A 16,198-nucleotide genomic window follows, 5' to 3' on the forward strand; every position below is an offset into this window, starting at 1 on the left:
TTGAAGGTTTGAACAAAAATATCTGATAGAAATTGTAGGAATTTTACACATTTCTTTACAAACACTCCACATTTTAGGAGGTCAAAAGTAATTGGACAAATAAACCAAACCCAAACAAAATATTTTTATTTTCAATATTTTGTTGCGAATCCTTTGGAGGCAATCACTGCCTCAAGTCTGGAACCCATGGACATTACCAAACGCTGGGTTTCCTCCTTCTTAATTCTTTGCCAGGCCTTTACAGCCGCAGCCTTCAGGTCTTGCTTGTTTGTGGGTCTTTCCGTCTTAAGTCTGGATTTGAGCAAGTGAAATGCATGCTCAATTGGGTTAAGATCTGGTGATTGACTTGGCCATTGCAGAATGTTCCACTTATTTGCACTCATGAACTCCTGGGTAGCTTGCTTTTATGTCATCAATAAACACAAGTGACCCAGTGCCATTGAAAGCCATGCATGCCCATGCCATCACGTTGCCTCCACCATGTTTTACAGAGGATGTGGTGTGCCTTGGATCATGTGCCGTTCCCTTTCTTCTACAAACTTTTTTCTTCCCATCATTCTGGTACAGGTTGATCTTGGTCTCATCTGTCCATAGAATACTTTTCCAGAACTGAGCTGGCTTCATGAGGTGTTTTTCAGCAAATTTAACTATGGCCTGTCTATTTTTGGAATTGATGAATGGTTTGCATCTAGATGTGAACCCTTTGTATTTACTTTCATGGAGTCTTCTCTTTACTGTTGACTTAGAGACAGATACACCTACTTCACTGAGAGTGTTCTGGACTTCAGTTGATGTTGTGAACGGGTTCTTCTTCACCAAAGAAAGTATGCGGCGATCATCCACCACTGTTGTCATCCGGGACGCCCAGGCCTTTTTGAGTTCCCAAGCTCACCAGTCAATTCCTTTTTTCTCAGAATGTACCCGACTGTTGATTTTGCTACTCCAAGCATGTCTGCTATCTCTCTGATGGATTTTTTCTTTTTTTTCAGCCTCAGGATGTTCTGCTTCACCTCAATTGAGAGTTCCTTAGACCGCATGTTGTCTGGTCACAGCAACAGCTTCCAAATGCAAAACCACACACCTGTAATCAACCCCAGACCTTTTAACTACTTCATTGATTACAGGTTAACGAGGGAGATGCCTTCAGAGTTAATTGCAGCCCTTAGAGTCCCTTGTCCAATTACTTTTGGTCCCTTGAAAAAGAGGAGGCTATGCATTACAGAGCTATGATTCCTAAACCCTTTCTCCGATTTGGATGTGAAACCTCTCATATTGCAGCTGGGAGTGTGCACTTTCAGCCCATATTATATATAATTGTATTTCTGAACATGTTTTTGTAAACAGCTAAAATAACAAAACTTGTGTCACTGTCCAAATATTTCTGGACCTAACTTTATACATATACATATATATAGTTGTGTAAAAATAAATCATTAAAAAATTGATGTAGCGCTCCGCAGAATTTTTGATTCTCAGCGCAGATAAAGCGGACAGCTATGGGCTGACACCCCCATCTGCCTGGCTTTACCTTGGCTGGCAATCAAAATACAGGAAGCCTATTAATTCTTTTTTAATTATTTAAAAAATAATTTAAAAAAAATGCGTGGCTCCCACCATATTTTGATCGCCAGTCAGGTAAAACCCGGCAGCTGGGGCTGGGATTCTCAGCGTGGTAAGGCCAAAGCGTTCTGGGCCCCCCACGCTAAAAAGCACAGCTGCAGCTGCCCCTGGAAATGGCACATTGTTTTTTAGAGCCATTTCCAGGCACTTTACCCAGCTCGCCCAGCGGCCCTGATGGGGTTGGCACGCTGGGTAATAAAGGGATTAATACCAGCTTTGTATTCTCAGCTGGTACTAAGCCCGAAATTCATGGTGTCACGCCAAATTAGATATGGTCACCATGAATTTCTAGTAAACAGTAAAAAATAAAACACAACAGAGAAAAAACATTTTATTAGAAATAAAACTAAAAAAATATTTAGAGACTGCATCTTTATTATAAAAAAATCCTTAGTCTGACGTAGTGCACAGGTAGAGCATTGTCAGCGCTGCTTCATCACTCTACAGACAGCGTCTATACAGAGTGAGACGCAGGCTGACACTGAGGCGGAGTTCCACTTACATATGAGTCATGCAGTCTCGCATTGGCATCACCCGGTACTAACTGACAGTCTCCGGACACAAGCACCTCAGTTGCATGGAAATACAGTTAGGTCCAGAAATATTTGGACAGTGACACAAGTTTTGTTATTTTAGCTGTTTACAAAAACATGTTCAGAAATACAATTATATATATAATATGGGCTGAAAGTGCACACTCCCAGCTGCAATATGAGAGTTTTCACATCCAAATCGGAGAAAGGGTTTAGGAATCATAGCTCTGTAATGCATAGCCTCCTCTTTTTCAAGGGACCAAAAGTAATTGGACAAGGGACTCTAAGGGCTGCAATTAACTCTGAAGGCGTCTCCCTCGTTAACCTGTAATCAATGAAGTAGTTAAAAGGTCTGGGGTTGATTACAGGTGTGTGGTTTTGCATTTGGAAGCTGTTGCTGTGACCAGACAACATGTGGTCTAAGGAACTCTCAATTGAGGTGAAGCAGAACATCCTGAGGCTGAAAAAAAAGAAAAAATCCATCAGAGAGATAGCAGACATGCTTGGAGTAGCAAAATCAACAGTCGGGTACATTCTGAGAAAAAAGGAATTGACTGGTGAGCTTGGGAACTCAAAAAGGCCTGGGCGTCCACGGATGACAACAGTGGTGGATGATTGCCGCATACTTTCTTTGGTGAAGAAGAACCCGTTCACAACATCAACTGAAGTCCAGAACACTCTCAGTGAAGTAGGTGTATCTGTCTCTAAGTCAACAGTAAAGAGAAGACTCCATGAAAGTAAATACAAAGGGTTCACATCTAGATGCAAACCATTCATCAATTCCAAAAATAGACAGGCCAGAGTTAAATTTGCTGAAAAACACCTCATGAAGCCAGCTCAGTTCTGGAAAAGTATTCTATGGACAGATGAGACAAAGATCAACCTGTACCAGAATGATGGGAAGAAAAAAGTTTGGAGAAGAAAGGGAACGGCACATGATCCAAGGCACACCACATCCTCTGTAAAACATGGTGGAGGCAACATGATGGCATGGGCATGCATGGCTTTCAATGGCACTGGGTCACTTGTATTTATTGATGACATAACAGCAGACAAGAGTAGCCGGATGAATTCTGAAGTGTACCGGGATATACTTTCAGCCCAGATTCAGCCAAATGCCGCAAAGTTGATCGGACGGCGCTTCATAGTACAGATGGACAATGACCCCAAGCATACAGCCAAAGCTACCCAGGAGTTCATGAGTGCAAAAAAGTGGAACATTCTGCAATGGCCAAGTCAATCACCAGATCTTAACCCAATTGAGCATGCATTTCACTTGCTCAAATCCAGACTTAAGACGGAAAGACCCACAAACAAGCAAGACCTGAAGGCTGCGGCTGTAAAGGCCTGGCAAAGCATTAAGAAGGAGGAAACCCAGCATTTGGTGATGTCCATGTGTTCCAGACTTAAGGCAGTGATTGCCTCCAAAGGATTCGCAACAAAATATTGAAAATAAAAATATTTTGTTTGGGTTTGGTTTATTTGTCCAATTACTTTTGACCTCCTAAAATGTGGAGTGTTTGTAAAGAAATGTGTACAATTCCTACAATTTCTATCAGATATTTTTGTTCAAACCTTCAAATTAAACGTTACAATCTGCACTTGAATTCTGTTGTAGAGGTTTCATTTCAAATCCAATGTGGTGGCATGCAGAGCAAAACTCGCGAAAATTGTGTCGCTGTCCAAATATTTTTGGACCTAACTGTACATGCAGCCGACCGCTCCTGTCAGGACAGTGTGTGGCCATACCGGGTGATGCAATGCGAAACTCGCACAGTGACAGTCAAAGTTCAATCACGTCCATGAGCCATGGACTTGGGTGAACCCTGACGTCACTGTGAACATGGCCGAAAGCTGCCGAAGATTGCCAAGTGACGACCAGTGCAATGCATACCCCTGGAAGTTAACAGGACCTGCCATGACGTCATAGCCATGTGACCAGTCTAACCCAATGTCTGTACAACATTCACACCACACTGCTCACATGGCTATAATGTCATGGAAGGTCCTTTAGGCAGTAGTGCTTACCGGGGGGCACAGCAATGATCGGACGCGGAAGCAGAAGCGGCCGGGAAACAGAGTCTGCAGGACGTTTCGCGGGACCTGTAAGTATGATCATAATGTTTTTTAATAATGTGCTTTTTTTTACAGCGCCTGGACCCGAACTGTAACACAAGCTTTCCAGGAAAGCTCGTGTTCGGGATCGTTTACACGATCACTATGTGGTCGGTACAAACCCCGAACTTTACAATTCGGGATCGCCCATGACTACTTGTAAAGTGAAGCTCTGCCAAGCAGTTTAACAGCTTATGAGCATTTGCGACAAAAGCCATATAGCAGACGAGTTGCTTATCTGCATAAAGCAGCAAAACTCACGCAGGATAGTTCCCCATCATCTGTAACTGGGCATTGTCAGAAGCAACCATGCCCATAACATTATGGCTACCTTACTTTTGGAAAAAGTAACTCCCTGCATGTTGTGTATCCTGAATTTCATCATGCAAGATTGTGTGAAGAAATATCCCCGCTTAAAGAAGGTGACTGCCATGACATGGAGAGTTTCTAGGCATTTCAAACTTTCTTATGTGGCAAAGCACACCTTCCAGTCTTTGCGAAAACGCTATATATGTTGGAAAATCAGTATAAGCAGCATACATCAGTGACTGATTATATCATGTAGCAGGCTAACTCATTGGCAGCTAATGAGCTACTCAATGGCTCCAAAGTGGCTACTAAATTTGTCACTAGGGAGAATTGAGATTTCAACAATGTCTTCCTCTGATATTTAGATTGGAAAAAATCTCACAAGGAGGCAACAAGGGATAGAGGAAAAAGTGATTTCTACCCTGGGTCTGTGGGATAATTTTACTTGTAGCAGTATGTGGAGGGCATGGAAAAGGAGAGGAAGGAGCAGCAGCAGATGGATGGTGAGGTGGTAGAGGTTGCAGTGTGAAATTCATGATGATGACGACGATACTCGCCATGACAACCAACTGTTGCGGCAGGGTGCCTTCCATCTTGCTGGTGAGCAACACAAGCTATATGCTCACTGGCTTATGGAATGAAAGGAATATTTTAGCATTAAGCAAACAGATGACCATTGTAGTGTTCTTTTTCCATCTGATAGCATGAAATCACAGGGACGTCTTCGTCAGTGGATTGCCATGGGCATGCTGTCTTCTCCAGCCTACAGTGTAAAGTCAAAGAGGGATATTCAGCACAAAAGGTGGTTTTGTCATGCTGAAGCAAACACAATTATCCTCCAAAAACCTGAAAAATCTCACATTTGTGCCATGAGAAAATCACCTATTCTTCCAATCACACTTTGTTAAATGTATCTTTGAAAAATGTTCACACTGGCCAGCTGACTATACTCATGCTTCCTAATCTTTAGATTAGAACAGACTTTTTATCATTCTTATCTTTATAATAGATAGGAATTCAATAGGTAAAACAGGATCCACCATTCATAATAGGTTATGTCACAACCCTCCTCCTCCCCCTCCCTGCACAGTGACCCCTTCCCAAGTTGCAGTATGTGCAACAGAAAATGTCAGAGAACATCTTAACATATGATAAGGCATAAGTGGGTCTATTGGTCCTAATCTTCATTTGTCCAATAGGAAATAAAAGTCTTAAATTAGGACCAATTGCCAGTCTAAAAATTGCAGGATTTCTTTTTTCCTTTTTTTACCATATAAACATCATAATATGAAACATAAAAAAGGTCTTCATTTTTTAAAAATACATAAGGTATTTTGTGAAGACCCATTCCAGATAGATAGATAGATAGATAGATAGATAGATAGATGGCTAGATAGATAGATAGATAGATAGATAGATAGATAGATAGATGGCTAGCTAGCTAGCTAGCTAGATAGACAGACAGACAGACAGACAGATAGATAGAGGCTTGGACTGGCCCACAGGAGAACCGGAGAATTTTCTGGTGGGCCCCTTTGTAGTAGTATATCATATATCCCCCAAACATGATCAGTAGTTGGCACGATACACTTGTTTCACTATGCACAGACAAAGGAAGCATGTCATTTTACAAACCCAGTATGTTATTATATAGAAGCATGGGTAAATTTGTGATTGTAATATTTGCATATTGTTGATCAATGGGCCCCTAGAGTCAGTGTTACTGGTGCACTACTGCCGTCCCAGTCTGACACTGGATAGATAGAAAGTGATGAATTGCATAAAATTAGATTAAAGGGAACCTGTCAGAAGAATTTTAATCCCCAAGTCACTTAAAAAAAGGTAAGAATGAATCAGTCCCATAATATCCCTTTCTCTACACATATTAAAGAGTTTGCTGTTATCACCAGGGAAAGCTGACCTGTCGTACAAATGGACAAAGAAATAAGTGGTTCTATGCATTGGCTCATAAGGTGGCTTTACACACTGCAACATCGCAAACGACATCGCTGTAACGTCACCGGTTTTGTGACGTAATAGCGACCTCCCCAGCGACATTGCAGTGTGTGAAACACATCAGCGACCTGGCCCCTGCTGTGAAGTTGCTGATCGCTACAAATCGTTCAGGACCATTCTTTGGTCCTTTGTTTCCCGCTGTGTAGCAAAGTCTCAGTGTGTAAAAGGACTTTACAGCGACTTTGTTAGCGACTTCCCTTTCAAAAAGCTGCTTTACAACGTCCCCAATGACTAGCTAGGTCGTTCTGCAGGTCCGGATCGCTGTTGCGTTGTTGGCCAGGTCTGCCTGTTTGACAGCTCACCAGAGACTTTGTAGCGATCCCGGCCAGGTTGGGATCGCTGGTGGGATCGCTAGAAAGTCTCAGTGTGTAAAGGGGCCTATAGACAGGAGTCTGAAGTTCTTCTATGTGAATAGGACATATGGAACTTGGTTGTCACCATGAGGAAGCTCCTTGCCATTGCTGGGATTGATCTCTCTATAAAATGTCATTATATTGTTTCAGAGATGATACTTGATAATTCTAACACTCGTGCTCTCTCGTGCGCTTGTTTTACTTACAGACGTGATAAGGGCCACACACATTTAAATGCTTGATTAGATTCATTTGTCATCGTCTCCAGCGAGCATGGCGTTCATCACAAGAATTGTTTTATCGATACTCCCAGTGAAGCTTTCTTAATTAATTTTCTCCATTGCAGGTTCGGTGACACCTCGATGCAAGAAAGTATAAACCAAGAGAACGTTGAGCACTTGGAAGAGTATTACAGACAGTGCACAGATAAAACCTCTCCAGACTGTAAGTATAGCTGTGGCCGGAACGCTACACCCACTGCCGCACCGTGTATGTAATTATTTTATTTTTATGGTTTAATGGGAACGAGCCTTTGATCTACTTTGCATTTACACAGGAGCTGACTGTGACTTTGTATTAATCAGAGAAAAGAAACACACACAGCGTGCGAGATGTAATCTAACGGTGTCAGGAGAATGAATATGTGAACACTATGGCACATATAACATCCTGACTGGAAAGCCTCTGCTTTGTCCTGTAAATACAAATGATTTCTCCTTCTGTCTTTATATAATTGAAAAAGGGAAATATGAGCAGCGACTTGTGCGTTATTATTTTAATATCTGTTATCTGTTATTTATATTGCTCCTACCTACTGTATGGAGAATGCACTCAATTATATTCCCCCCGGGTGCACACACTTCTATGGAAGTGGAAAAATAAAGGGGATCCTTGGGAATATACATTAATTGCCTTCCCATAGAATGGACCATTAATCTGTCATTGTCGGGGGTCATACACTAAGCAATTAGTAGAAGAAAGGGCTATGGTGAGGGCTATAGCCCCTGCATTGTTTGTCCTATCGTAGAAGCTCACACATACGTACGGCTGTGCCTTGTAGTGTCTCTCAGACCAATTTACATGAACATATACTGTATAAGTCATTGTATTTGAAAAAATAATGTGGAGTTTGCAGTACTCTGTACCATTTGTTGGGTTTTACACATCAATATTAGACAGACAAAAGATGTTACCTGTTGGTAAATAACATTTTAGAAAGTTCAGTTCACATCGTGCAATGAAAAGCCATTTGCTTTATAAATCTTGCTATCCCTTTTTTCTGAAGTTTAGGCATACCTTATCCCTGGTGTTTTGAAGCACATTCCTCATACAGTCATATGAAAAAGTTTGGGCACCCCTATTAATATTAACCTTTTTTCTTTATAACAATTTGGGTTTTTGCAACAGCTATTTCAGTTTCATATATCTAATAACTGATGGACTGAGTAATATTTCTGGATTGAAATGAGGTTTATTGTGCTAACAGAAAATGTGCAATCCCCATTTAAACAAAATTTGACCGGTGCAAAAGTATGGGTACCTCAACATAAAAGTGACAATATTTTGTAGATCCTCCTTTTGCAAAAATAACAGCCTCTAGTCGCTTCCTGTAGCTTTTTTTTGTAGCCGAGGCAGCACACATCGCTACGTGTGACACCCCGGGAACGACGAACTGCAGCTTACCTGCGGCCGCCAGCAATGCACAAGGAAGGAGGTGGGCGGGATGTTACGTCCCGCTCATCTCCGCCCCTCCGCTTCTATTGTGTGGCCGCTTAGTGACGCCGCTGTGACGCCACACAAACCACCCCTTAGAAAGGAGGCAGTTCACCAGCAACAGCGACGTCGCTCAGCAGGTAAATCCATGTGACGGGTCTGAACGATGTTGTGCGCCACGGGCAGCGATTTGCCTGTGACGCACAACCGACGGGGGCGGGTGCTTTTGTGACGCCCTGGGCAAGCCAGGGGTCACAGGTCATCACACCACCACACCCTACATCCCAGTTAGGAACACCAAAGCTACCAAAATCCTTGTTGCCTTCCTCCAGGGGCTGATGTTCACACCAGGGGGTGGGCCAGGCGGTTGGCTCTGCCCACCAAGGAGTACACAGCCCTGGAGGCGGGAAGAACCAGGCAGTGAAGTCAGGGAGGTGAGGGAGTAAACAGTGAAGTGGTAGAGGAGCTAAGTGAAGTGAAAGTGGAGTAGTAGTGGAGCAAAGAAGAAAAGAGTAAAAGTGACAGTAGAAAAGCCTGAAGTTGGTCCGGCTGTGTGCCAGGACATGGTCAGCAAGGTCAGCAGACGGCGGTGATTGTCTGGAGGGGTGACTGCTCGGAGGTTGCTGGAAGGACCGCGGATGGGTAGTGGCCCGGCAGTCTGGAGCAGTATACGAAGGACAGTCAGCACCAGGGCATGGGCCTCTCGGACCCCGGCAAGGCTAGGAGTCGCCATAATTTGCCAAATCCGTCAGTGAAGGGGACGTCTGTCTCCAAACAACTAAGTCCCGATTGAAGGCAACAGTCCAACCATTAAGGAGGAACACCGCCACCGCCAGGGCACCAGTTCCTCGGGGCCAGCGTCTGCGGGCAAAGTAGGGCCCCTCCGGCCCATATCCAAGCCGGGGAGCGGGTTACCGGTGGGAACCCATCGCTACCAACACAGGAACATTAGGTGCAGGACAAAAGGACATCACTGTCACCTACTGGGAGAGCAAGTGCAGCCGTCCGTGGGAACCGTCTTTCCAGCCGCGTGTTTTACCGAAAACTGTGTCAACGTCTCAGGCTGAGTGAGTACCACAGTGCCGCAAGGCACAGCGCTGCCCCTGCGTCCCTGCACCCCACCAAGCCCTGCATCTCCCACCTCATCACTGGGCCCCGGGATCACCAACCCCTACCCACGGAGGGGTAACACAACAACTGGCTGCTCCGCATCATCACTCCCGGGATCCCCATACAGAGCAGCGATGGTGTCAACAAATCACCACAACCGTGGGTGGCATCACGGACAATATACTTTATCCCAAAACCCAATCCCCTTTCACTCACGGGCGAGGAGCGCCGCTCGAGACCCCCCGGATCCGGCCCACCGCTCGAGCCACCACTGAGCAGCAGCAGCCGGACCCGAGCAGAGGGGTGAGCGCAGTGCTGACACCCTCCTCCCCGCCCGCGACAACTTGGCGTCACGAACAGGATCTTACCGCTCTGCCATCTGGTAGAGGTGCGCCTTGTTACCACCGGAGGTGTCCGGCAGGAAAATTTCAGAAGGCGCCATCTTTGGTGCGAAAAGTCCCCGCTCGAGCGTCTTCTCGAGTAGCAGAGGCGCGAAGGCCAAAACCCCGCCCCGATAGGGGAGTGGCTGGAGAGAAGCTAAGGGGGACGCGATGGCGGCTGGCTGCATGTGAGAGCAGCTATAAAAGCAGGGACTCCAGGACTCTGCAGTCACCCTGTTCCTGGAAGAAGTCATCATGTGGATGCCGTCCCGTGACACCGTAGCCCCCGCGCCTGGAACCGCGGCGTGGGTGGAGATCCGGACCGCGCAGCTCTACCAACAGCTGCAGGTCAGGATGCAGCTCCTCATGGAGGAGTGGGAGACCGACATGGCGGACGTTATTGCAGCCGTGCGGAGACGCGAGGAGGAAGCGGAGGAAGGGAGGGTGAGTGACCCACGCCCCGATGCCCTGGAAGGGCCGGTCATCGCGGCTGCAGGACCCGGTCCAAGCCCTCTCCCCCCGCTGCCTCCCTCGCCACCCGTCTCGGAGGCCGTGAACCCGCCACAAGGCCTGCTACCACCGCAACCGGTAGCAATGCCCAGCGTCCCCGCCCAGGCGGGCCGACCTGTAGCCAGAGCCCGTAGTCGACCGGAGGTGTTGCCCTGGAAGGTCCCAAAGACTGAACCGGAGGCATCCCCTGAAAAGTCCCCCGAGCCGGAGCTGATGACCCGCTCTGAGCCGAAGGCCCAGCAGCGGAAAGCCCCTGTGCCCATCCCCCACACCTCGGCTGAGGTTGCGCCGGGTTGTAGCTGTAAGGCAGCGCCAAGGCCAAGACACCGCGGGACCCGCCGCCCAGATTCCTGACAGTGGGCAATGTCCAGAATGTCCCGCGGGGCCCGACCCGTGCGCCGGAGCTCGCAGCAGCGCCGTATTGGGATAGGGAGCCGGTACCGCTGGGCCTGGAGATCGGTGAACGGGAGAGGAAGAAGGCCGAGCTGGTGGCCCGAGCGATAAGGGAGAAGGAGAATCTCCGCCAGGCCACGTTCCGTGTCCGGGGTCCGCTGTACGAGGGGCAGGTGAGGCGGTTTGATGTCCGCCGGGGCTATGGGTTTTTTTATGAACCGGGCCTGGAGGCCGAAGTGTTTGTAGCCCGGTGGGATGTAAATGCCCACCTGCCTGAAGAGCATCCCGGCCGCAACCTAATGCCGGGTGACATTGTCCAGTATACCCGGCACTGTGGAGAGAGGGGGTGTTACGGTTGCTGCGAGCACTGGAGACTAAGCCCAGATTTCTTGCTACTGCACATGTGCGAGCGCTGGAGACTAAGTCCTATCTTGGAGCCATTGCACATGTGCGGGTGACATCATCGCTGACACGAGGTCACATGTCTCTGACACCTTCTATGCCGATTGGTCGCTGGTCATGTGCTTGTGACACCTTGCTCGGTGATAGGCCAGCATGACGTCACTCCTGTCGTTCTGGCAGCGGATTGGCTCTGGTGTCCTCCATCTTGGATGAGGCACAGAGTCTATATAAGACCCTGACACACGCCGCATGGCGCTCAGTCCTCTTGGTTCATGCATAAGAGTAGACGCTCTGTGCGCGTTCCTCTAGGCATTCCTCTGTCTATGCTAGGTGAGCGCTACCGGCAGGGTAGCGTTCTTATACCTTACAGCTTCGGCTGCTGTCCGTATCCTTACCTTTTAGGGGAGCGGACATAGGCAGGTGCCTGAGGCACATGGTCTGGCTGGGCCTTGTGATTCGACTCGTAGGTGGACGTTGCCGCTAGGGTAACCTTCCTTATACTGCGTCTGGCAGTTGTTCGTATCCTCGCACACTAGGGGAGCGAACAGAGGTAGGAGCTTTGTGTGGCTTACGCTGCTGTTCGTCTCTTTTGCACCACTAGAAGAGCGGACCTAGGCAGGTGCCATATCTAGTGGTTCGTGTCCTTGCACACTAGTGGAGCGAACGCAGGTAGGAGCTTTGTGCGGCTTACGCTGCTGTTCGTCTCTTTTGCACCACTAGAAGAGCGGACCTAGGTAGGTGCCATTTCACACACATTGCCTTGGTCTCTGTGATTATTAACAGAGATCATTCCACACACCCTCCAAGTAAGGGAGGAATTGCTTTACTTACTTATTATATCCTTCTGTGAGTTAACAGAGGTATTGCACTCTGCCATAGTCTGCAGCAGAGTCTTTGCACGGTGGACCCTGACTGTCTGATACTCCTTTAGGTTATTATCAGACAGCCCCCCATAACAGGGGGTGGTTCACCCTGGATGCCAAACTGAGGGGCAGCCAAGAGAGCCGAGTGAGCCCCGCACCCCCTCCCTCGGATGAGGCCGACTACTCGGAGTAAGGGCAGCGGAGCACCGTTGTCCAGTCCCCGTTGGGACCCCCACTGAAGTTGTGTTTGTTTGAAAGTTTTGAAAGATGATGGAAGCAATGATAACCGAAGAAGTAACCTGATTGACCGTGATTGGAAAACCGGCCGCTGCCGGCACCGTTGTCCCCGTGGGGACCGTTTAAAATTGTTTAGCATGGAGGACTTTCCATGGACAAGCCCGTGAACTTGCAGGGCAACCACAAACGTTAGTGGCTTGTTAATAAGTTGTTTACCGTTACCGTTTCCGCATTGCTGCCTCCGGAGAGGCAGGTTGGAGGGAGGGCCCTCAGCAGAGCAGGCTGGGGCCCAGCCACCAAAGGAACCGGTGGCTACCCTCTGGAGGGGAAGGACAGATCCCGCTCGGGTAACGTGTGCTGGACTTGGGGACAAGGGGTGCTGCCTGGGTTTTAGGGGCAGCATCAGGGCCAGGTTGCTTGGGTGGGAGAGAGCGGAAACCGTAACCGTGAACCGTTTTGCAACGTTTAAGTAAAGTGCCTCCCGTTATGGGAAGAAGTAATAAAAATGTATATATGTTACCGTTTTACTTTTATATATTTACAGAAAATAAAACCGGTGTTGGACGGGCAGCCCGCGGACGGTCTGCATTTTGCTAAGGGGGAATGTGACGCCCTGGGCAAGCCAGGGGTCACAGGTCATCACACCACCACACCCTACATCCCAGTTAGGAACACCAAAGCTACCAAAATCCTTGTTGCCTTCCTCCAGGGGCTGATGTTCACACCAGGGGGTGGGCCAGGTGGTTGGCTCCGCCCACTGAGGAGTACACAGCCCTGGAGGCGGGAAGAACCAGGCAGTGAAGTCAGGGAGGTGAGGGAGTAAACAGTGAAGTGGTAGAGGAGCTAAGTGAAGTGAAAGTGGAGTAGTAGTGGAGCAAAGAAGAAAAGAGTAAAAGTGACAGTAGAAAAGCCTGAAGTTGGTCCGGCTGTGTGCCAGGACATGGTCAGCAAGGTCAGCAGACGGCGGTGATTGTCTGGAGGGGTGACTGCTTGGAGGTTGCTGGAAGGACCGCGGACGGGTAGTGGCCCGGCGGTCTGGAGCAGTATACAAAGGACAGTCAGCACCAGGGCAGGGGCCTCTCGGACCCCGGAAAGGCTAGGAGTCGCCATAATTTGCCAAATCCGTCAGTGAAGGGGACGTCTGTCTCCAAACAACTAAGTCCCGATTGAAGGCAACAGTCCAACCATTAAGGAGGAACACCGCCACCGCCAGGGCACCAGTTCCTCGGAGCCAGCGTCTGCGGGCAAAGTAGGGCTCCTCCGGCCCATATCCAAGCCGGGGAGCGGGTTACCGGTGGGAACCCATCGCTACCAACACAGGAACATTAGGTGCAGGAAAAAGGGACATCACCGTCACCTACTGGGAGAGCAAGTGCAGCCGTCCGTGGGAACCGTCTTTCCAGCCGTGTGTTTTACCGAAAACTGTGTCAACGTCTCAGGCTGAGTGAGTACCACAGTGCCGCAAGGCACAGCGCTGCCCCTGCGTCCCTGCACCCCACCAAGCCCTGCATCTCCCACCTCATCACTGGGCCCCGGGATCACCAACCCCTACCCACCGAGGGGTAATACAACAACTGGCTGCTCCGCATCATCACTCCCGGGATCCCCATACAGAGCAGCGGTGGTGTCAACAAATCACCACAACCGTGGGTGGCGTCACGGACAATATACTTTATCCCAAAACCCAATCCCCTTTCACTCACGGGCGAGGAGTGCCGCTCGAGACCCCCGGGATCCGGCCCACCGCTCGAGCCACCACTGAGCAGCAGCAACCGGACCCGAGCAGAGGGGTGAGCGCAGTGCTGACACCCTCCTCCCCGCCCGCGACACTTTCACCAGCGATATCGCTAGCCTGTGCAATCATACTATCTAATCACCATCTTGATATGCCACACCTTTGACATGGATGGATTATCTTGGCAGAGCAGAAGTGCTCACTAACACAGATTTGAACGCATTTAGGAACAATATTTGAGAGAAAAAGTTTTAGATTTTTTTATTTCAGCTCATGAGAAATGAGATCAAAAACAAAAGTGTTGCATTTATCTTTTTTTTCAGTGTAACAGGATGAAACACTAGACGCCACCATGATTGCATACTCACGAAATAAGCCAATTATGCATCAAACCCTTTACTAGCGCTCATATTGTTTTATATTTCTGGGGTGATTTCCACATGAAAAGATATCTGTAGGGTGTTTCACCTGTATAAAAGTATGTATGATATAATTAATGCTTGGTATGCATGTACATCGTCCCCACGAGAGACTGCTGAATGCAGTATTCCTTTACATATAATCTGTGACAAAGACTGTTGTTCTAGACATCCGAGACTACACTCACAGAATCTGTAGCCCGAAAATATTCTACTTTTAGTACAGTGTTTTTCCTATAATTTATTAATATCTTCATAGATTCTGAAAGCTTCATTGCTAGTGGATTTTTATTACAGTGAGCGCATGCACACTTCAGAAGAACTTAAATATTTCCATTAAAGTGGCTCACTATGAGCTCATTTGCACTAGGTTGCAAATGAAAGATTGTAATGGATAAAAAGCAAAAGCAGTGATTTGGACATCAGCTGGAGCTTTGCTGATCTCAGATTTCAGCTTTGCAGCTTTCAAATGCCTCAAATTTGACTGTTTTATAAAAGTTGGTTAACCCACTTTTAATTAAAGGGAACCTGTTAATAGATTTCTGCTGTCCAAACCACTGGCAGCATGAGTCGGCGCGTGGCTGCACTATTACATCCAGGTTTGTCTTAGGCCGGTTTCACATGTCCGTCATTAATCAGGTACAAGTCAGTCGCATGGTTATGGTCATATGTGTGTAAAGCGGGCTTTACACGCTACGACATCGCTCAAGTGATCTCGTTGGGGTCATGGAATTTGTGACACCTTTGAGCGATTTTGCATAGTTGCAAAAACGTGCAAAATCGCTCATCGGTGACATGTGGGTCCATTCTCAAATATCGTTACTGCAGCAGTAACGAAGTTGTTCCTCGTTCCTGCGGCAGCACACATCGCTCCGTGTGACACCGCAGGAACGAGGAAGCTCTCCTTACCTGCCTCCCGGCCACAATGCGGAAGGAAGGAAGGAGGTGGGCGGGATGTTCGTCCCACTCATCTCCGCCCCTACGCTTCTATTGGGCGGCGGTTCAGTGACGCTGCTGTGACGTCGCTGTGACGCTGAACGAACCGCCCCCTTAGAAAGGAGGTGATTCACCGGTCACAGCGACGTCGCAGGGAAGGTAAGTAGTGTGACGGGTCCGGGCGATGTTGTGCGACACGGGCAGAGATTTGCCCGTGTCGCACAACCGATGGGGGCAGGTACGCACACTGGCGATATCGGTATGGATATCGCAGTGTGTAAAGCGTCCTTAATATATGTGCCAAACATATGTGCCAAACATGTGTCACACGTGTGACATCCGTGTTTGCATACGTGTCACACATACCGGAGAAATCATGGGTCTTTTACATAAAATATTTTCTATATTTACCTGTATCCGAAGCTGTTTTCTTCGGCTCTGCTGCCTCCTGCTCCTTACCGCCGCTCATTATATTCATTGATTTATTCACCGCACTGAGGAGCTGGAAGCCAGAGAATCGCGGGGACAGCGCTGTGTACTGCACCGCCGAGGAC

At 48.0% G+C, this 16,198-nt stretch overlaps 1 protein-coding gene across 5 annotated transcripts in view; it reads left to right on the forward strand.

Moving 5' to 3' along the window:
- Positions 1–16,198, forward strand: part of INPP4B (inositol polyphosphate-4-phosphatase type II B) — a 1,087,411-nt gene that overhangs the window by 978,106 nt on the left and 93,107 nt on the right. For all 5 annotated transcript variants that reach the window (XM_075348265.1, XM_075348236.1, XM_075348245.1 and 2 more), the window contains one exon: positions 7,293–7,390. In XM_075348265.1, coding sequence (XP_075204380.1) covers positions 7,293–7,390 — 98 coding nt within the window. The remainder of the gene's footprint in view (positions 1–7,292; positions 7,391–16,198) is intronic.

Source organism: Anomaloglossus baeobatrachus, chromosome 1, assembly GCF_048569485.1.
Source record: "Anomaloglossus baeobatrachus isolate aAnoBae1 chromosome 1, aAnoBae1.hap1, whole genome shotgun sequence".
Taxonomy (NCBI): Eukaryota; Metazoa; Chordata; class Amphibia; order Anura; family Aromobatidae; genus Anomaloglossus; species Anomaloglossus baeobatrachus.